Source organism: Caloenas nicobarica, chromosome 6, assembly GCF_036013445.1.
Source record: "Caloenas nicobarica isolate bCalNic1 chromosome 6, bCalNic1.hap1, whole genome shotgun sequence".
Classification (NCBI taxonomy): Eukaryota; Metazoa; Chordata; class Aves; order Columbiformes; family Columbidae; genus Caloenas; species Caloenas nicobarica.
The window spans coordinates 42110616-42132529 of NC_088250.1; the positions used below are offsets into that span (position 1 = coordinate 42110616).

Below are 21914 nucleotides of genomic sequence, written 5' to 3' on the forward strand. Positions count from 1 at the left end.
AGTTATGTTCTCAAAGTATTACATAAAAATAAATGAAAATGCTAAAAATACAGTGATAATAAATAGTAAAAATAAAGTTAAAATACCAACCTGCTGTAACATCTCAAGTGGATTGATGTTAGATTTCAGACAAGACTCTTCTGAGAGGTAACACTGCATTTCAGACAGCCTGAATTTCAAATTTTCTTTTAGTTGCCAGATAGGAACTACAGTATTTATTTGGTATGTATCCCGCTCCTTTGATAATTTATGCTCTATATCCAAATGAAACATAAAGCTTTCTCAAATACATAAAATATTACACAGCACTGTAATTTCTAAATCTAAATATGTCATGACAGGGATTTAAAAACTCAAATAATCAAGAAATGAATAAAAAATTCTTACCCAAGTCACTCATATCTTAAAAAAAGTTGTGCTTATGGCTTTCTTCATCAAGAAAAGTCTTTATTTCTGCTTCTGCTTTTTGCCTGGAAGGTATGGATTTGAGTTTTACAGAAGTTTTAAATTCTTATTCACTAAGTTTTGAAGAATGATAAGCCTCAAGTACTCTGATAATTAAGTAACAAGCGGGATTCTTTGCCTGGAAAAGTATGAAGTGCAGAACTTGGACAAGAAGGTGATACGGAAGCCACACTCCTCTGAGCAAAAACAGGCTCTCATTAATCTGCTGTATATATAACATAACACACAAGGTAACAGACCAGAACAATATTATGTTCCCTGTTAGAAGTGTGAGCTCAATACACACATCGAGGGACAGACATGAACTGAAACATATCTAAAAACTTCGATATTCCTGCAAATACCTGCTCTTCAGATGTTGATGGGTCAGCTGAACAGCTCCGAGATCACCAGGGAGAGGGACGTGCAGAACAACCCGCCCTGTCCTCCCTTCGCGTGTCCCCTCGTGTCTACAGACCCTTCAGTGCAGATCAAATCTCCCGTGCTCACGAAAAACATCATCTTCGGTGCAGCTATTTTAATTTTCTCCTCTTAACGTCCCATGAATCAAGTACGTCACACCAGATCCCTGCCTACTGAAGTATTTCTTTAATAACTGCTAATTACGATTGCTCAGCTCTTACCTGTTCTCACTCAGTCTTTTATGCTCTTGCCACCACACTTGCCGATGCTGTTTCAGCAGCATCTGCTCTTTGTTAATTTTTGAAACTTGCTCTGTTTTTTTAATCTGCAGGAAAAATTAAAGCTTGTATTTTGAATCCGTTCAATAGCTTTATCAAATACCTTCATATGGAAACTTTTAACTCCAGAATGGTGAACCTGTAAGATTTTTTCAAAAAACTATTTTTTCCTAAAGAACAATGGGTTCAAATGTAACTAACTTTCATGAAAAAAAAAATACACGGTTTCAAATCACAACTAAACAAGAGGAGAAGGCAAAAAAAATGCAGTCCATTTTCTTCTTTCCCATTTTCTCCTTTTCTTTCCCACCCCTGTTTCCCAGGGGGCGAAGTGGGAGCAGGAGGAAGAAAAATACACTTTCTTACAGGTGGGAAGATGAAAGAGTGATAGTGTGTCTTTCAAGAAAAAGAATTTCAAAAATTGACTACTCAAAAAAGAGTGCTTTTCCAAAATGTATCCAATTAAAGAGGGTCTGAAACTGTCTGAGGGCTTCACAGAAGCATTGCTTCCGACTTCAGATAAAGTAGAAATACTCTCTTTTGAGACAGATGGAGTTCCTGCCTAAAGCAGAGGACAAGCCGCCAGGGAAGGTGGTGAAGTGGCAGCCAGATGACTCAGGCCAACCCACAGCGGAGGAAAAAGGCTCAGGAGTCGTCTGCGGTGCCAGGAGCCCCGAAACACGTCACTTCTCTCATCCCCCCGCCACCACGGCTCCCTCTGGCCTCTCCATGGAGACTCGGCACAAAGCATTTCAGCTCGGAACTGGCTCCTCTCCTGCTCCTTCTCCTTTTGCCCCCATCCTCCTCCCAACACCAGCCCCGGCCCTGCCCCAGCCAGCGGCCAAACCCCTCTGATGGCAGAGGCTCCCGCAGCTCACACCCTCTCCTCGCCTTCTCTTCCCTTCCCTTCCCCTCCCCTCTCCTTCTTCTCTTCTCTTTCTCTTCCCTTCCCCTCTCCTCTTTCTCTTCCCTTCCCCTCTCCTCTCCTCTTCTCTTTCTCTTTCTCTTCCCTTCCCTCTCCTCTCCTCTTTCTCTTCCCCTCTCCTCCTCTCTTTCTCTTCCCTTCCGCTCTCCTCTCCTCCCTGAGCTGCCTTCACACAGACACATCCTGCTGCTGCAGAATGGCAGCAAGGCAGAACAAAGATCTGGAAACTCTTGTCCTGGTTTGTAACAGGGACAAATGAATAACATCTCACTCCACATCTAGTTCAGGAAAGAAACGCTGGTTTTCCGCTTGCCCGAGGTGCGAGCAACCTGCTCTGTTCAAAGGCTTAGTTGGTGTCGCTGCCCGGCGACGGCTGGACACAAGGACGTGCCAGCCGCGCTAGAACACGGAGAGCAAACCCCTATGGAGCGTGCTCTGTCCCTCCTGTGCGGGCACGCGTGTCAGAACACAGAGAACAACCCCCTGCGGCGTGTCCTCTGTCCCTCCTGCGTGGGCAGGTGACACCGCGGCTTCTCCAGAGGAAGCTGCGGGCCAGTGGGCACAGTGCTCCTGTGCAGGTGAGCAACAACCCTCGCAAACCACAGCTACAATCTTACATCAAAACAAAGTACCTACAATGTCAAAACCAGAAACCTGTACACAAATTAATCTGAGCTTAACAGATCTGGTTGAAAATGCCTGGTTTGTAGACAGTCACATGGGGAAGAACCACAACCAGAATGCAGTTAATCCATTGTGCTCTTGCAGCAAACCTGCTCTACTTGCATTATTTGAGCAAGAAGCTGCAATAGGTGCTGTGGAGAGGTTTCGTGACTGTGCGTGAGAAACAAGGTGTTTAGAGGAAGCTGTGTATGTGACTGTACTATAAGAGAGTCTGAACACGCCTGCTTTAGGCTTTCAGTCAGTGTGTCACAATGCTTTTGAATCAAAGAATGTCTCCCTGTTTTTATTGCTTGCCTATTTTCATGTTTAAAAAGTCACTTATAGCTTCCTCTTGATCACCATTAGGTGCATAAAACCAGACCTCAGCAAACAGAATACTGCATTTAAAGTATATGAAAACAAATACATCTTCAGATCAGTTCTAAAACTAAAGGGAAACAAAAGTTGTAGTAGATCTGTAGATAAAGTTTAATATGCTCTTGAAATTATTTTACTGCAACAGCAATGACATTTATGCATAACTGCTGCAATATTAGCTTTTCTTCTGTATGTGCTGTGTTTTATTTTTTAAACAGTCAACTGATTTACCATTTGCTTCTTTGGTTCTACCTGAATGGAGGAGGAACTCAGCACTTCAAAAATTGGATAGCCTGAATCAGCAACAAAAAAAGCAGTAGGTGGGAACACGTTCTATTCTCTGTGGAGCTTTCCGCAGATATATTGTACTACCTACTCAGTTGGAAAACACTTGAAAAGGTGAAATACCAAAAGATAGATGACAAAAAATCAGCTTAATGCTTGAATGAATTCGGTAGGATTTTGTACTGCCAATTCATGAAGAAATAGCTGTCAGAACTTTTGATGTATTATACTTATTGGCATTAAAGGAGGCAATACTATAAAGAAAGTACGTATTTTTTTCTCCTGTCTGAATGAAGATCTCAATTATATTTTATACACGCCAAAGACATCAGGTGATCAGGTCCCTTCGTCTTCTACACCAGAAAACTCTCGTCACTGCATTTTGCATAGTTTCCGTACTCTTCAGCATAGTCTTTTGTTCCAAAGGCCACCCACAAATTGCAGCTGTTCAGGGGAACGGCCAAGGACTGGAGAGACAATAAATTGCCATGTTAGCCCTGGTTAAGCATACAAAGCTGTGTAATCCTTAGGCTGGCATTGCAGTTTTCTGAAAAAGCATTCAAATAACGTTACTGCTGGAGCAGTCTCTTTCAAATCGGTATGTTTTCTGCTCTTCTATTTTGTTTCTCAGCCTAAAGGAACTATTTCAGCTGAATGTGCATCAGTGTCAATTTCTTCAGAAATCACTTTTGTCTGGGAATTTGATTGCCTTTTTTTACATTATGTGACACTCATAAGTGTAATAGTGTTATATACTGAAAGCAGTTCCACTCTCACAAGGGGTCATCACTCTGCAGTGTTTCTGGATCAACGTCTTACACTATTTCCACACAATCTGACAAGGAACACACACAGAGCCAGCAGCACAGGCTCCAGGGAGGCTGGGACTCCTTGGACATCGTATTTCTGGCAGTTTGACATATACTCTCCTTCAAAGAAAGCACTAAAATACAAACTTCTCCTGTCTTTTGGGGAAGCAGAATCCACAAATATTTTGCATCTCCAATTCAAAGAAATCACAATAACACTAACTGTGATAAACTTTCATCTTTTGCCCCCTTTTGCTGAACAGTTACAGCAATTTGCTATCCCTATTCATTCTCAGATTCCTAGGGGCAGTGACAAGAAATATGAACATTGAATTTTAAAATCATTCACATTACAAATAATATAAAAATCATACCTTTAATTTAATTTTTGCAGACGCCAGTTTTTCTGCCGCAGCAAGTTCATATAGATGTTTGTAGTCAACAGGTTTATACTTCTGGCTGCAGAGACCATTTCTCATAGGAACAACCAGATTTTCTAGTTATCACATAGAACACATACAGTCATTTCAAATTCTGGAGAAATATTTTAAGTATGAGTCATAAAATGAAAACATTATAGATAGAAATTAGAAACAGTATATTTTAAACATTAAAAGTTTCCCTAACAAAGAGATTGTTAGTTGGTGAATAAGAATTTGAAACAAATGTAAGCTAGTAGAAGTTATTTCAGAAACATTAACCATTTGTCTGTTTAGAAAGAGTTCATTTTAAAAGTTTTTTTTTTATATGTGAACTTAAAGAATAATTCACTTTAAACTGGGTTTACTGGAATTTTAGCAAGTTCTACTACAGAAATACCTAAGTTTCAATATATGCACTATTGTTTCACAAATTGGAAAATTACCTCAATATGTATTGTAATCCATGGACTGAGCAAGAGGAGTAATGTTTTTTCTAAAAGGTATACAAACTACTAGTTGTATGTAAACAGAAGGAGTTGCAGTTACATTTCCCCTTGAATCTCCAGCCATAAGAACAGCATAATTTACCTACTGAACTTCTGTAGGCCCCTGGGAAAAGAATGTATTTCCTTAAAAAAGAAAAGGTGCTAAATGGCAAGGAAAACATCATTCTCGGTTTCTGCTGCATGCACTCTGGGTTATAATGTCCACTTCTGCAGTCCTAGCATCAGTATGTGAAAGACCATGACGGTATGGAAAGACTGTTGTCCAAAAAACCCAGAGGAAGTAGTTTTGCTGAAAAAGCATTTTAAGTCAATAAAGACTGAACCAAGCTGGTCTTTGGCCACACAGTGAAGACAAGTCCCAATGGTCCCTTTAGGAAGTTCCATGGAGGGATTGCCATATTCACTGAACTGCAGTTACCTCAAGTTTACCACAGAGTCCTAGTTCGAGCTTATGTTCACACTCCGAAAACTCACCCCCTTTATTTCCCCTGCCCCTCGCCAGCCCCCTAAGAACAACTTCCAGCATGCATCCCAAAAACTGGGCAAGGAAGGACCGAGCAGAGCAGCAGACACATCGGAGCGAACCTAGAAAACCAGGGCTGCAGATCCTGTTTGAACAAGATTAGTCAACAGACAAAGAGAGAAGGACGCTCAAGGTAACCTCAGATACATAGCTGCCTAATATGAATCAACATATTTTCCGGGCTTATTGCCCTGTGCCAGACTCTCGTCCAAACAGAACCGCGTCCTTGTCCCCTGTAATCAGGGCCCGTTTCCCCAGGCGGTGTCTGAGGGGAGCGGGTCACCCACGCAGGGGCAGCCCGGCCCTCCCTCCCGCTCGGCAGTCCTGCTTTCCTCCCCACGCATCTGCGCAACGTGCCAATTATTTCACCAAATCAGTGCTATGCTAACCAGGTTACGGCTTTGATCTTGTATTATGACTACTTTTTTACTCTCTAAATACCTTACATAAAAAATGTCAGCAGTTTGATTCACTCATTTCTTCCATTTTATCCCTCCTATGAGCTTGGTATGAATCTCCCTTCTCCCAGTTTTTAGGACTTTACGTAGCTTTGTTCCTCTGTGAGCTTTTATCATCCATCTAGATTTAAAGTTCTCACCCCTAATTTAGCAAGATTTTGTGTGAAGATTTTTTTCCTTGTTTTTGCTTACAACATTGTCCAGCAGAGATTCTGGAACATAATTCCATGTTCAAAGAAACAATAGTCCAGTCTCCAAACCCTCTGAAAAGCCACTGATTCATTTCTTCCTCCTAAGCCTACTACTCCTTCATCCCTGCTCCCAAAGGCTCCCAGTCCCTTCCAGTCTACAGGAGACATTGGGGCAGTAACACCAGTGCCCGCACCAGGCAGCAGGACAGGGCAGGAGCTCCAGGGCAATTCCATAACAGGCTCCGGGCAGGTGAATGCTCGGGAGCACCTGGGAGGCAACTCAGCCGCATGCTGGCATGTTCACTAGGAAAGAACCAGTGCCTGGTACTAGTACTGCTAAGTGACATTAACTACTGCCAGCAGTCACTAAGTACGACTCCTTGGTACAGTGCTTTTGAATCTCATGATACTTGAAAAGCATGCTCGTGTGATGTTCCAGCATCAGAGATCCTCAGTTAATTCCAGGACAGCACCCTATGGTGCAGGCAAGTGACAGAACAGAGGTGGGACATGGTCGTGTTCCTGAGGAAACGAAGACCTAAGTTTCTCCTTGCAGCACCTGCTGCAGAGACCTGTGTAAGCACCTAATGTCAGTGTTTTCAGAAGGTTCTACACGCGTGTCAATGCATGTGCTGCCAAAGCCCTTATGCTACAGCCAGCTTTTAGCTTTGTCGCTCCCCCTTCTGTTCAGGAATCTGAGTTATTTCCAAATCATTTCACTTGCATGGATCTCTCACATGGCTTGTTCTGAATTGTGGTACGGCTATCCAGGTGTAGGAACCCTGCCTGGGTATGGCACTCAAATCTGCAATATCTTGACCAACTTTCTTTTCTTTGGCCTATGTCAGCATTGCCATCTCAAACTACTCAATGAAATCACAGTTTGCAGTCCCTATTTGACAGCTCTCACTCACCACTGGCTTTGCAATCCTGCTTTCTCTATGCCAGCTTTGTTCCTCAGTACAGTGGAATAAGGATAAGGTGCGACCGCAAGACAAATCCATGTGATCTTTTTTGCACCCTTTCTCACAATATGACAAAAACCATGGAAAAACAGAATTAAAAATGTAAAGTGTATACTGATGTACAGGAAGCAATAACGAATACAGCACAGAAAACAACAAGGAAAGGAGGATGCAGGATCCCCCTGGATGAATAGATGGAGAGAACAAGGAATGCTCTAATACAACAGGGAGAAGCACAGTTTTGCTTTGGCTGGGCTGTCTTAATCTGTACTAACCACAGAAAAATGTACCGGAGAACAGTGAATAAGCAGAGAGAATCCATTTACGTAGAAAGGTTAAACACGGGGGTATGTAGATTAAAAAAATGTTGTTACTATATTGAGTTTCTAAATGAAAGAGTTTGTGGTAATGTTTGGAAGCCTTAAAGTTGTCTCTGAAAGAACCCAGTTGAATTTAGCAACATAATCTAATATTTTCTACACTCTTAAAATGTTTTATATAGAATGTATAAATATACTTAGCTATACATAGAACTAATGTAAGAGAAAGTAGGTACCCGAGGTACTTCCTCAGGTAACTCATATTCACCATCCCCCATATCTAAGAAAAGAATGAGGAGGAGTGAAAGACAGGCTCAATTTCCAAACATCTAACCCCAAATAATTTCATTTTATCTTTGCTTTTGATATGCTTTTTCCTTTAGCTTGTACATCTGAACCTCATTAATTGTTGCTACTAATCTTAATCTGTTTCTTCTTCTACTGAGGACTTGGAAGAATTTTCTGAAGTCAATAGGGTCTATCTATGTGATATTAACTCCGAAATCTGGGCCTTGTCCTATAGGATGTAAACTTTGTATTTCATAGCTAATGTATTGGATGTGTCTCATATTTTACAAAGAAAATTAATTTTATATATTTTTATATGTAGGTACTTACCCACAAATATATACACATGAATAAAAATACAAAATATTAACGATTTAGATTTTAAAATGCCTTTTCGCAATCTTCTATAACAAATATTTGCTAAAGCCTGAGATACGATTATGATGGTATATGAAAATACTTGAACTTTTGTCCCAGTGCTGTAAAGTATTAGCGCACAGATCCTCAGTAACTTTACATAAGCTAGGAAGCTTATAGGGATAAGGAAAGGGCCTTTTCATTCCAATCTCTTTTTTTAGGTTCCCTTGGTAGTGAAACTTTCCGTTAGGTATTAGTAGAAATATCTTTTTCCATTCCATCCACAGTGGCTGGAAGCGATAGGTCTGACAAATGGTTTTGCAGAAGGGTCCCATATAAAACAATAAGGTAAATCCTGCAAAGCTATCCCACAATTCTCCTTCGAGTCTCCCCTGAGGATTTTCATTTGCCCCCTGCCTACAGAAAGTTTGACACCACAACCCCAGACGATGCCTCACTATGGAAAGATCTTTTTTCAAGTCAACCACCAGGACCATCCCCAACATCAGTACAGACCGGGCGTTGAATGGACTGAAGGCAGCCCTGCAGAGGAGGACCTGGGGACTCTGCTGGACAAAAAAATGGGACATGAGCCAGCAACGTGTACCCTGGGCTGCGGCCCCAGCCCCGTGGGCAGCAGGTCAGGGAGGGGATTGTCCCCTCTGCCCCACTCTGCTGAGACCCCCCTGCAGTGCTGCTCCAGCTCTGGGTCCCCAGCACAGACACACATGGACCTGCTGGAGAGGGGCCAGAGGAGCCCCAGAAATGATCCGAGGCTGGAACAGCTCTGCTGTGGGACAGGCTGAGAGAGTTGGGGTGTTCAGCTGGAGAAGAGAAGCTCCGGGGAGACCTGATTGTGGCCTCTCAATATATAAAGGGAGAATCATAAGAAAAACAGAAAAAAAGAGTTTTTACCGGGGCTGGCAGTGACAGGACAAGGGGAAGTGAGTTTACACTAAAAGAGGGGAGATTTAGACTAGATATAAGGAAGAAATTGTTGGCCCTGAGGGTGGTGAGAGCCTGTCCCAGGTTCCCAGGAAGGTGGTGGCTGAACCATCCCTGGAGACATCCCAGGCCAGGCTGGACGGGGCTCTGAGCAACCTGAGCTGGTGCAGATGTCCCTGCTCATGGCAGGGGGGCACTGGGGGAGCTGGGGAGGGCCCTCCAACACAAACCATCCTGTGATTCTATGATCAGAATGCTATAGCAGCTTCCATATGTAGCTATTAATTTCATAAGTAGTTTTATTCTACATTGTGATAAAACAATTAAATTTGAACATGATAGCATACTTACCTACACCACTAATCCTACCTCTTGTAAAGAATGTTCCGTGGTTTGGTTCACTCATTTTCATTTTTCATGTATTTTTTTTTTTTAATCTGTCGAGAAACAAACAAATGTTTTGAGAATACAAATATTGTGGACACATGCTAAAAGCACATTAAAAATATGTATTGTTTTCTGAGGAGAGTGGAAACATCTCACTAAAAACATAATTAAACAGAAATTCTAGAAGTTCATCTTTCATTCTAAGAGAGATTTCATGTGCCTCTCATAATTTAATAGCTAAGAAAAGGAAAACAAAATATTATTTCCTTGATGAATCTGTAATGCTGTCACATAGATCACCTATTCTTTGCTTTGTGCTTTTCAAAATATAACAGCCCTATTGACCCAAACGTAATTATTTGAAGCGTTCTTTGCTTTTCAGAAATTGCACCTGAAAAGATCCCTCTTTTCTTACATTTAGAGACTATGGTTTATGTATAGAACCCTATACACCCCGGTAAGAGTCTGTGCACTAACACTTGTCAACCCAAGGCAGCTGTTCAGTGACAGTGGCTCAGTTCCCAAGGAGCAGCTCTGACAGGCAGCACCTATCGAGTATTCATGTCATCCTGGGGTAAAGTTGATATTTAAGGTGCAACAAGATATACAACATAGTAAAAAACGTTGATGTTTTAAAACCTGTACTTTCACCTTAATTAAACATGGATGGGCACCATCGCAGGTCTGGCATACAAGGAAAAACAATAAATCAAAACAAGTGTTGCATTTGAGCTGAATTAATTGCTGCACGATGCTAGAAGGTGAAGGTCATGTTCAACCAGCCTCACAAACCCTCTCCCTCAAACCCAGCTCTACCTTGCCAAGATTTCCTACACACAAAATTCCGTCCATTTTGTCACACCTTTGACATTTGTCTGGTCCCACATTAATTCTGTACATGTTAACTAAGCAAGCCACAAGGCAAGTAAAATTCATGACCACCAGGCTTTGTACAGTGAGTATTCCATGACCAAACCAAGTAGAAAATAGTGAACGCTCATTGATAAAGCATGACATTTCTCAGTGCTTCTTCATGGATATCCGTCACTGTTATTTAACAATGCTATGAAACTGTCCCTTGCACTAAACCAAAAATATCAAAGTCTAAATGTCACCTGTCTTCACCCGAGAGTTACCCTTCATTAACAATAAAGGGACCTTTTCCAATTTGTTCTGCAAGTAATTGACAATATCAGTTGGTCAGAAGCTACATCAAACGTCATCATCGAATGACAAATGTTGAAATTAAAGATACACAAGAGTAAGAAAATATGACAATGCATGAGGGAGTTCATTCCTCTTTTGAACGATTAATGTGTATTTTACAATCTAATAGTAACCTGTAAATAAGTTCACAGTTTTATCTCAGTCACCACACTCCTCAAGAGTCGAGGGAAAAAGAGAGGAAGAAAAAGGTCAGCCCACTCATCCCCTTGATTCCATTTTTCCCCCACTTAAAGCAATTATTTGGTTTCAACCTGTAATCACAGAATCACAGAGTGTTGGCGTTGGAAGGAACCTCTGGAGATCATCCAGTCCAACCCCTGCTACCGCAGGGTCACGTCCAGGCGGGTTTGAATGTCTCCAGAGGAGACTCCACACCCGCTCTGGGCAGCCTGGAGTACAGCTGGGAGAACAGAATTGATGCAAAAACACTTACTGGCCATTTTGTGTGTTTATTCATTTCCAGCCTACGCATCTCTCTCTTCTGCAATGCCGCCATACATTTGTATTTGATCTCAGCCTTTTAATGGGCATTATTTTCTGTTATCACAAATTCAACATTATGACTTGGCTAAAGCACCGCCAATGAATGTTAAGATGGTTTCGGAAAGGGCAAGATCTGTATAAACCTCTATTTTATCTTCAGTAACTAGAACATGTACCAATCAAAATTATAAAAGCCCTGCAAGTTAAATTTATTTCTGCTTTAATGCTGATACATGTAAAAACCCCTCCAATACTATAGAAGTTCATCTGAGCCTGAATTCAGACACCCTGCTGCAAGGCTTTGTTCAAACATCAACACAGCCTCGAGGTCGAGAGCTTTGATGCATCTTAGACAGAAAGAGTACAAAAGATAAAACAGGCATCGAACAGAAGCCTTTAGTACACAGAAAACTGCTCCCCAAGAATGCTAAATCAGCTCTGTCTACAATCAGCCATGACTAAACCCTTTAGTAACAGGAAAAACCACGAGGTTTATCCATCCCCTGCTTTTCCTCCTGCTGATAGTTTTGTAAAGATTATCTTCCAATTCAGCTCAACACTTTGGTGGATTCTTGATGTAAACACTTACTTGGGCCTGAGGTATATGGCTTAAGTATATTCTTAAGTATGGGAATAAACAATAATAAAGCAAGGCCCTCCTCCCTTTCATTTCAACAGAAATTAAACTCCGAGTGCTGGTTAGTCAGCGTTCTGGAGCGAGCGCAGCCCGGCAGAGGCGGCTCCTGCCGTGACTCACCTGGGGAAGGTCCCGGTCCCACAACCAGAACACTCCCAACCAGCTCAGCATTCCCTTCAAAGGAGCCCAGATTTCTCTGCCTCAGTTCAACAGACCATTTGCACACAGAAATCTCTGCAGACTCAGGTCATGAGGGTCAGTTTTTCCTCTCAGCTAAAGCGTTGCTAATCAACAGAAGGGCAAAATGACCAGGTGGGGGCACGGTGTTTAATGACCTGGACATGCTCCTTGAAACAAAACTTTTTGTGCATCTTTTAAATCAGTCAAATTATTAAGTGTAAAATCGATGATACGAAGCCACATCAACTCTACACAAAATACAATTTAACAGCATAATCAGTGACAGTTTAATAGCTACTCATATTTTGTGTGAATGAAGGTTAATTTTGCAACAGCAGGTGTTACAATCCCGCCCGTAGCTCAAGTAAATTACTAGTGGGCATACACAACTGAAACCCAGACATGAACCGCTGACTGCACTGGAAACTTCAAATACAACATCAGTGGGACTTGGATTATGGATTCAGACAGATGTTTCCTAAAACATCCAAACTCCGGAAAAAACCTCAAACCCTTATTTCAGTGATCTCTTTCGAATATCTGGAGACTTCTTAAATATTTTGTGGAAGGTTTTTTTCTAGATTTTAAATTTTAAAGGAAATGTTAATTACATACCTCCTGCATGTTTCCATTCAAAGTAGAGGAATATTGACATGCAGTTGTTGGGTCCTAATTATTGCTAGGGAGAAGAGGCAGAGAATCACTCTCCTCGTAGGGCATGGAGTAAAAACAACAAACCAATAACCAGCTTTATCCTTTAATCAGATCCATTCTCTTCATCTAGTTGAACTAACCAGCTGGAAATGGCACTCACCCAGAACGTTTTAATCTTGCAGCAGCCAATCCTTTCCCCAGAAGAAAATACACAGTATAATACAATACTGTTGCCATTCAGTGTTAAAACAGTTGCTAGAAAAGTCCCACAGTTTGATTATAAATTAAATTTGCATTCCCTAAAGAAAGAATTATGGATCTGTTTGAAATAAAGTCAAGTATCAGAAATGGTACATTCCCAAAAGAGACATAGTCCTTTTTGTCTATGATAATCTCATTACTTCCTCATTAAGTAAAACTTAATCCAAAGTAGGAAGATCAATTTGAGGAACACTTAAAACAATCAGCTTCATGGAACACCCTGTCACTGTACAGAGGGGAAACAGCTCATCTGCTTTTGGAGTATCCATCCACTACAGGAGAACTACTGCTCCCCCTCCGTTCTTTGCACATTGTAAGTAGCAAATCCAAGATTAAATACACTTTAAAAACACTTCATGTAGGGAAAAAAAATTTGCAACAAGAAAATAAAAGAAAGGAAGTAATTTTTTTTTAAAGCTGGCAAGGGCCATAAAAGGGCAGGAAATGAAGTCACCCACGTCCACCCTGCGACCTTGATCCAAGTGAGTCAGCTGGCATCTCGTTGTGTTGGTTTGTTCTGAACAAAACACACACGGTCCATTTCCACAGCAAAATGCACCCGCTCCCAGGTTAGCAGCTGCAGACAGCACACCTGCGATTCCAAAGGTACTGAGGGGGTGGAACGAGACAACGCGCCGATGCTTTCAGGAGTTACCGACACTGCCAGGACGGGGCATCACCGCTGCTCTGGGCAAACCCGCCTCGCCCAGCTAAAGGCAAAAATTCACAGGCAGCATTCACAGACTTTTAGATTTGAACACGAGAAATTTACAGAGTTTTATCATATACTTTTTTATATTATTAATGTTCCATCTAGCTTCCTAGATATAAGTTACAAATTAAACAATATACTTCAACATACTAATTTAAAGATTTGTTGGAAGACACGAGTCTGAATTATCCATTATAGTGCCCTACAATTTTCTCCATTACTTAAGAAATAACAAATGTATAGTTAAATCAACCTTTAACTGTCTGACTTGTAAAGCGAATCTGCTTATTCGCTAGTCCACGTGGAAAGCAGGATATTTGTAATGGTGCAGTGAGCAACTTCTCACTCTGCTGCTCTAGCATCCATCAGATAAAATGCTTAAATCTACATTACTCATTTAGCACAACAGAAGATACTGTAACAGAAAATTGCCATAGAATCAACATTCTCTGCATTACAACAAAGTATCTGGGCTTTGCCTTGACTCTTTTTTTACTTTGCCTTTTTTCTATTAGTGAAAAACAAAGCCAAAGCAGCAGCTTGAGATCCTATAAAGAGATTTAATAATATTAGTGGAACAAAATATTGCAATTATCTCTTAAGGCTTACCAGTTTTGGAACGAAGCATTTCAGCCACCCATATAAAAACGATACAGTGTTCTTTCTGTTTTAAACCAAAAAAGATCCAATTCACATGAACAAGGAGACTAGACCTAACAGTGCAGAAAAATACTGAGAAATAACTTCCTTGATTAGGATTTCTTTTCTTAATAGCACCAATGAAATGATGCTCATGTCCAAAATTTGACCTGCCTTTTAAGTGCTAAAATGGATCAAATGAATACTGCTTGCTTATATATAACTATAACATTTGACTTCACAGTAAAAGAAAAAAACAACCTATCACTTTAGTAGCTTAAGAAAATGCATTCTTGCTCTACCAGGTGGTACTCAGAGCTGTGCAAGGCATAGCACTTCAAACTCAATCTGTATAGAAATTAAAAACTGCAATATTTTCAACATTTAAAATACATTTCAGAACAAAGTCATATTATCCATATAGATCATTTCAAATTGTGTAAGAAGAAAATCTGCCTGTTATTTCCGCATAAGTTTCAGTGCCATTCTTCTGGCCATGCAGTTAGACTTTCTCCTGAGGACCCTGTTCTGCAGGATACCAGCCCCTCAAGTTACACAGAGCTGCATGTGCAAGTGAAACACACCAGAGTATTTTGTAAAGTTTGGGTCAACACTAAACATTCTTCATATTATACAAATACACAACAGGAAGCAAATGTTTGTATTTCTAAGAGAACTAACATACATTAAAAGACAAACACACACCAACAACACCAAAACTAAGTAAGCAACCAGGAGAGAACGTTTCATAGGACTAATACCATCCACTAACATCTAACTTTCTGATGATAACCTAAAAGCTGGAAGCATTTCCACCTACCCCATTTTCATGCCAGCTTTGTTACTGATGATTTTTTCTTTAAAAAAGCAAACCTGCATGGAAACGTTCGCTGCCCCACTGTTGGAGGCTCCTCCCCACAATTCTGCTGACAGATCCTCTGGTGTAAGCATTTCTGCGATTTCTTAACGAACTTCAGCCAGAAGTCAGCTGGCTTACTTTATACTGGATGGGGAACAGTTTTTATTTATCAGTGCTTCAAGAACATATTACTCTGAGTAAGTCCAATTTCTCCTTAAGCCAAACTACTTTTTCCTATTATACTCTACGAGAAGCTACAGCCTTTTCAGTTGCAGTGATTTGCACATTTCTGGTTATACTTCAGAGCAATTCTGCATCAGGCCTCTCAGAGTTTAACAGATGGTTTCACAAACCGAGCTTAAGGAGAAGACACAGCCAGGTCTCAGGGCCGTTGGGGTCAGAGGAGCCTGAGGAAGCAGGACCCTGTGACACCAACTCTGGATCCCCTCCCGCGAGCCCTCTGGTTTTGTCTGACAGCAGCACAGCTGAAGACACAGAACATTTGTCTGCAGCCTAGGAGACACAGGCAAGAGGGACAGATAATTCGTGTGATTTAGAAGCCACTGCGGGTTATTTTATCAGGAGCATCAGTATCATTTTGTATAGCTTTTGCCAGTTTGGTTTGGCCAAATCTGCGGGGTTATGTGCGGGGAAGCGTTTGGCATACCTTCCCTTTAAATTAATGCATAATGTTGTCTGACATCTTGCTACAAAAAAACAAAGCGTGCTTCTCTGAAGTATCTTATTTACAACCCTTGGAAATGTACAGTCTATCAATAAGAACCAAACTTGGTTTTGCATATATATTTTCTTTGTTGCCTTCTTATTAAATTTGAAGGCTAATGTCTGAAACTTTAAGTTTCTGTGAAAACCCTCACTGAAAGAGAAAAATGTTAGTCCACTACCACTTCAGGTTCACTACCACCTTCTATTAGGTGCCACACCTCCCCAGTTCAACAATAAAAAAGCAGAACATTAATTTCATTTGGTTTAAAAAGCAGTAACTGTTTCCAAATTACCCAAAGTCAATTGTATCATGATCGACTGAGTCGCCATGACATCAATACAATGGCTTGCAGTAACTTTTGAAATCAAATTGTAGGTTTTAAGGAGGGCAACCCCCCCCAATACATCTAAGTAATTTCCCTCGTGAATGCTAAGCAGCTGCTCAGTGGTTCAATTGGCCTGCCATGAGCATCACACTCTGCTCCAGTTATTTTTTTTCCAAACCTTTGTAATTTCAGTACCTGTAAGAAATTACAGATAGAACAGGTAGCACTAAGTAGTTCCCAGAAAAAGAGAAACAAAGGCAACACTGGTTTTGGGAATGATATTGATCTTTATAATCCTGCATTTCCAAGGAGGGAGCATTCTGTGCAACAGTTACCACTTTCTCGCCACATGTTTACACCCAATGAGAAAAGACAGGTAATCTTGCAACCAGAGAAATAATCACTAAAATTCAAGATAGGCACGCGAGTCCTGCAAGGACTGTGAACATCCGTGGAATATTAATCCAAATTGGATTTTTTTCTTTAATTTCAGAATAGATTGAATGAAGCAAACCAACCTATTAAAGACTTAAAATACTGAAGGAGCACAGTAGCAACAAAACAACCAGCAAATACCTGGTAACTACATTGCTCATCTAAAAAGCTGGAAAAGAAGCACTATCATTTTAAGACATCACATTTAAGGTTCATAAGGAACCAGGAAGGTTCAGAAGGAAACCATGTAATTAGATTTTTATAAGATTTGCAAACACAATGGAATCAGTGCTTTCTGAATGATGTTGAGAATGAAAAAGAAAGATCATCTTACTTTCAAGTCACATCCTGAAAAAGGTAAATAAAAAGAAACAGTACTTGTTTGTTGCTGATCCTAAAATTGATATAGGAGTTTAAACATGTATTTGGCAAAGGCTATTATAAAATAGCGGAATAAGAACTCGAAAGAATCACTACAGCATGCAGCTTTCTATTGGAAAGTTCAATGGGGTGCATTTCCATAACATATTTTGTCCTTATCGGGTTCAGTACAGTGACAAATGGGTGAGAATTGATGGCCTGTGATAGGCTGCAGTCAAATTAGATAATGTAGTGGCTGCTCTCGGTGCCAAAACAAATTCTAAAAGCTATGACTGTATGACTAATACCAACTAGAATGAAATAGCTGTTCTGATATTCAATATATTTGCAAATCTGACAGGACCGCAAAATATTTTTAATTCTTTATACTTCTATTGTGCCAAAACAAACTGGCTCAAGATCACTTTCCCCTCCCCACCGTTATTTCTTACCCTTCCCCATCCTGCTCCAGCAGCAAACTCAAACACAGAGCCCTGCAGCGCGGGGCTCCGCGGGGACTCAGGGCACTGGGAACAGCCTGTTCCAAACCTGGCGAAGGTCACAGCCACCCACCTGCAGGCCCCCCAGGCTGGAGGGCCTGGAGGTGGCACTGTGCCACCCTCCACGTCCTGCCAGGGCCTGTGCCTTCCACTCCCAGCAGCAGGGAGCCAGGAAGCACCTGCCTTTTCTCTCAGCTGTGTAGCCATATCCAAAGCACAGGTTAAAACCAATTAAGACTGATTGGAAGTTGATTTAATTAACCCAGTACACCTTTGGTAGAAGCAACCTTGCAACCAATGAAAGTCATTGCACCCACAGGTTCTGTGCCTTCTCCTCCCTGTATTCTAGACCTACTTATCCTGATTTCACATTTTATTTTTCCTTGTCTTGCTTTCCAGTCTTTCTTGGCCCTTCCCCTGCTTATCTTATTTTACCCTTGTTACTCTTTGTTTTACTAAGTTTCTGCTATTATTTCTCTGGACTCTGGTTTCCTAGAAGGAGGCCACCATTCTGGTTTGGTAACATTTTCTATCCACTTAACACAGCATGAATCAGAGATTTTCAGGGCAGTGAGAAATCAAGACCCCTGTTTACATCTGCCAGGTGTTTTCAGTTTGGCATATGATCATATTGTAAGAGTTCCTACTGTATTAATCCATACAAATTACAAAAAATATTAGAGAAGTTTAAAATTATATCAATAACCTACATAGTTTCCAGCACAGCAGCTACATTCCAAGTGGGAAATTAAGAGAAAGGACTATCTGAATTCTGAGTTTATAGGTGACGCTCCCTGTTCAGCTTCCCCCTACTTGTTATCTGCAGTTCTTGTCTGAACAGAAGGTAAGGACACAGTTCTACCTGTAGTGTCAGCACTTACCAAACCACATCAGTGTTATCACATGTCCTTACGTCCACACAGAAATACGGTACCTCCCACTGCACACTGACCTGGAGAGCTAACCCGAATGGAAAAAAAGGCACCAGTAAAAACGCAGGTACCATTTTCATGTTAGTTTTCAGCAGGATTCCTGCACAGTCTGCATCAATGCAACAGGGGAAGGGGTTTAATGAGAAAACCTCTTAAGACAGCAAGAGCTGCTCACTGAGTTACACCCCAAATCCAAGTCTGCCAACAGGAGAACGTCTGGAGACTTCTTAGTGCACCAGCCAAGTATCAGGAAAAGATAAAAGGCAAAAGCATAACACAGCAAAACGAGAACACATGCCTTTCTGGGAAGATTCAAGCAGCAAGTTGATCTTGCTCCTTTCAGCTGTTTACAGTGTCGTCCTCATATTAGTCAATGCAGCTGTAAGAGCAGTGGGCTGGGGGAAACGGTACCGTCAGAAACCCCTGGGAAACAGGGAGGGCTCGAGTTTGGGACAGTCACGTAACAGTCACGTAACTCAAAAAGAACGCCAAGCATTTAACACGGACCCTCTCGCCCAAACCCCATTTTTAAAGTGTTTTACGGTATCTTTAGACATACTGGATTTTTTCTGCATCTATAACTCTTTACACCATAAATAGCATTAGGCCAGCAGTAGAAGCTTCAAAACGGTGAGATTTTAAAACACTGCAGAAAGAGTTTTCTGTCCTCTCACAAACACCTCGACTCGACCCGTCAGGGTGCGCGCAGAGGGAAGGGCTGCGGGACGCGCGCCCCGGCTCTGCGGGGCCCGGCTCTGCGGGGCCCGGCTCTGCGGGGCCCGGCTCTGCGGGGCCCGGCTCTGCGGGGCCCGGCTCTGCGGGGCCGGCTGCCGGCGGCCCGGGCCGCGCCAGCTCCGCTCACCGCTCTGCCGGCTCCTCCGGGGCAGCGGCAGCGCCCGGCAGCCCGCGGGGCCCGCCCGGGGCAGCCCGCCTCGCCAGGGCGCCCGGCGGGCGGCAGGGGCCGCGCCGCCCCGCAGCGGCCATTTTGCAACCGGTTGCTCCAGACACCTGCGCCCCGCCCGCTCCCGCGCCGCGAACGGACACTCACCGCGAGGAGGCTGGCGGGCTCCGCGGCGGCGCCGGAGGAGCCGCCCGGCCCAGCGGCTGGCTCGGGCAGGCGGCCGCGCCCAGCGGGCACCCCGGGCGGTGCGGGGCCAGCCGGGCCCTGCGCGCCGCTCCGCCGCGAGCCCCCGCGCTGAGGGAACGGCAGCGCCTCCCGCTCCGCCGCCTCACAGCATCAGTAACCATAGCAACCTCAAGTCCCGCCGCCATTGGCGGGTTCAACGCGAGGCAGTCGCCAATGGAGTGCCGCCTTGCGCCGCGCCTGGCCAATGGGTGCGGCGCAGGGCAGGGCGCTGCGCTGACGTCACGAGCGGGGCGGGGCGAGGCCAGGCGGAGCGGGCGACGGTGCTCGGCGGCGCCGGCGCCTCCGCCGCCACCATGGAGACCCCGGGCTAGGGCCGCCGCGGCCCGCCGGCGCTGAGCGGGGCCGGCCCGCCGCCCGCCGCCGCCTCCCTCCGTCGGTGAGTGCCCGAGGGCTGGGGAGGCCGCGGGCTGCCCGGGGCCCCGCGCGGGTGAGGCGGGAGGCGAGGCGGCGCGGCGGAGCCCGCCAGGGGCCCGGGGCAGCGGGGCCGAGGAGCCGCCGCCTCGGGCGGACCCGCGCCCGGCTCGCCAGCGCCGCGCCCTCCCGCGCGGGCCAAGCGCGGCGTGCCCTCCGCGCTGCCGCCGGTGCCAGCCGCGCCGCGCGGGCCCTGCGGGCGGAGCTGCCGCCGCCCGGCTCCTGCCCCGGGCTGCGGGCGGGCACCGGGGCGGCGGACGGCAGGAGCCCGGGGGCGGGCGGGCGCTGCGGGGCAGGTACGCGCGGGCCGGCAGCCGCAGCGGGGTCGGGGGCGCGGAGCCCGGGCCCGCGGTCTGCAGCCCGGCTCGGCCGCCCCCTCCCCGCGCTCTGGCTTTCCGCGGCGGCGGGGCGAGCCCCGCGGCGGATGCGCAGCCCGCGGCCGCGCCGTAGGGCGCCGTGTGCGCGGGGCGGTGCGCGGCGCCGCGGGCGGGAGCGGCGGCCGCAGCGGGCAGGGCCGCCCCGCCGGGGCGCACCCGCCGGGCCGCGCCCGCAGCGCCCGCGGCCGGGGGGCGCGGGGCGGAAAGTTCGGGGGCCCGCGGGCGGGCCGGGCCTGCGCTCCCGCCCGGGCAGGGTCAGCGCGGTGGCCGCCGAGCCGGGCAGCACCGGGCCCGGTGCCGGCTGCCGCCGGGCGCTCCGTCCCTCCCGTGTCGGGAGGCGCGGGCCGCGCTCCCCTCGAACACGGTGTTTCCGCAGCGGCTGCCGGTGTCCCCGGTGCGAGGCGGGCTGCCGGCGCTGCGTTCCCTGCGCGGGGTTTACTGCGAGCGTGGTCGTTCACCTTTGTGTGGCCGCGGGGTGCGCCGGGGGCTCCGCTGCCCGCGCAGGGGGAGCGCGGCTGGTGCGGCCGGCAACTTTTTGCAGTTCCTCCTATTCCCCCGCACCGATCAAAAGGGAAAAAAAAAAAAAAAAGGAAACAAGCAGGAGAGAAGCAGCACAGGCACGGCTTGAGCACGGCTGGCGGGTGTTGTGGCATGTGGCCGTTCGCTGGCTGGTGGGTTTTGGGCTGGAGCAGGCTCTGCCCAGGGCTCTCCGCAGTGCTCTGACCATGGGATCCGCAGATACAAATTACTGAATGCAAGTTCCATCTCTAGGGCTAGGACAGCTGGGAAACGAAGTCTTGGAAGAATAAAATTATACTGATGCTGAACCTAGGCTGTTTCAGCAAAAGAATATACTTAGGTGATTGTAATTTCTGCAGAAGGTAGAAATACCAAATGCCACAGAAAAACATAGTTTAGGAATTGACCTGTCTCTGGTCCTGTTCCCCTCCTAGCTGGCTCTTGAGAATGCATCAATACCTCACTGAAGAACCGGGTGTTTCTGAAGGGCTCGTGTTTGTCCTGTAGACCTTTGTACTTTTTTTTTTTTTTTAATAACCTTCTGCTCCATGTTAATTTTTCATTAGTCATTGCTTCAAGATTTGTCTGTTTGAAGGAAAAGGTGTGGTTGGATTAGCAGGAGTAATGTTTCATTAACCAGCTTTTCAGTTTTTTCAGCATTCTTATTCCTGATAATTTGGAGTTTAGAGATTAGGAGAAGACAAGGATGATAGTATTTTCCCCTTTAACTAATAACTGTATTTTTGAGGTAAATGCCAAGTAATATGTACACTATATAAAAACATGGGAACCTACTAAATATACTTGTTTAGTGTATGGAGGTACATTCATACAGACTCGTCTGTCACAATTAAAATGGGAGGAGTGTATTTTGGGGGCAAGAGCTCATTGTTGGCACTGACCTGCTGTAGTCTTGGTTAAATGTTACAATATTACATGCAAATGAATGTAACCTATCCGTG

At 44.6% G+C, this 21914-nt stretch overlaps 2 protein-coding genes across 6 annotated transcripts in view; one reads left to right on the forward strand and one right to left on the reverse strand.

Annotated features, from left to right (window-relative positions):
• Positions 1–19625, reverse strand: part of CCDC148 (coiled-coil domain containing 148) — a 54880-nt gene extending 35255 nt beyond the window's left edge. The window contains exons 1-6 of one of the 5 annotated variants that reach the window (XM_065637913.1): positions 19547–19625; positions 9532–9617; positions 4580–4701; positions 1089–1192; positions 388–470; positions 91–254 (exon numbers count right to left, since the gene is read on the reverse strand). In XM_065637913.1, the coding sequence (XP_065493985.1) occupies positions 91–254; positions 388–400 (177 nt within the window). In that variant the 5' untranslated portion in view covers positions 401–470; positions 1089–1192; positions 4580–4701; positions 9532–9617; positions 19547–19625. Of the gene's footprint in view, positions 1–90; positions 255–387; positions 546–1088; positions 1193–4579; positions 4702–9531; positions 9618–19546 lie in introns of those variants that run through there. The other 4 variants (XM_065637911.1, XM_065637915.1, XM_065637916.1 and 1 more) reach the window with 4 other exon arrangements.
• Positions 19626–19895: 270 nt separating this feature from the next.
• Positions 19896–21914, forward strand: part of PKP4 (plakophilin 4) — a 74859-nt gene continuing 72840 nt past the window's right edge. Inside the window, exon 1 of the mRNA XM_065637415.1 lies at positions 19896–20021. The gene's annotated coding sequence lies outside the window, so the exon portion shown is untranslated. The remainder of the gene's footprint in view (positions 20022–21914) is intronic.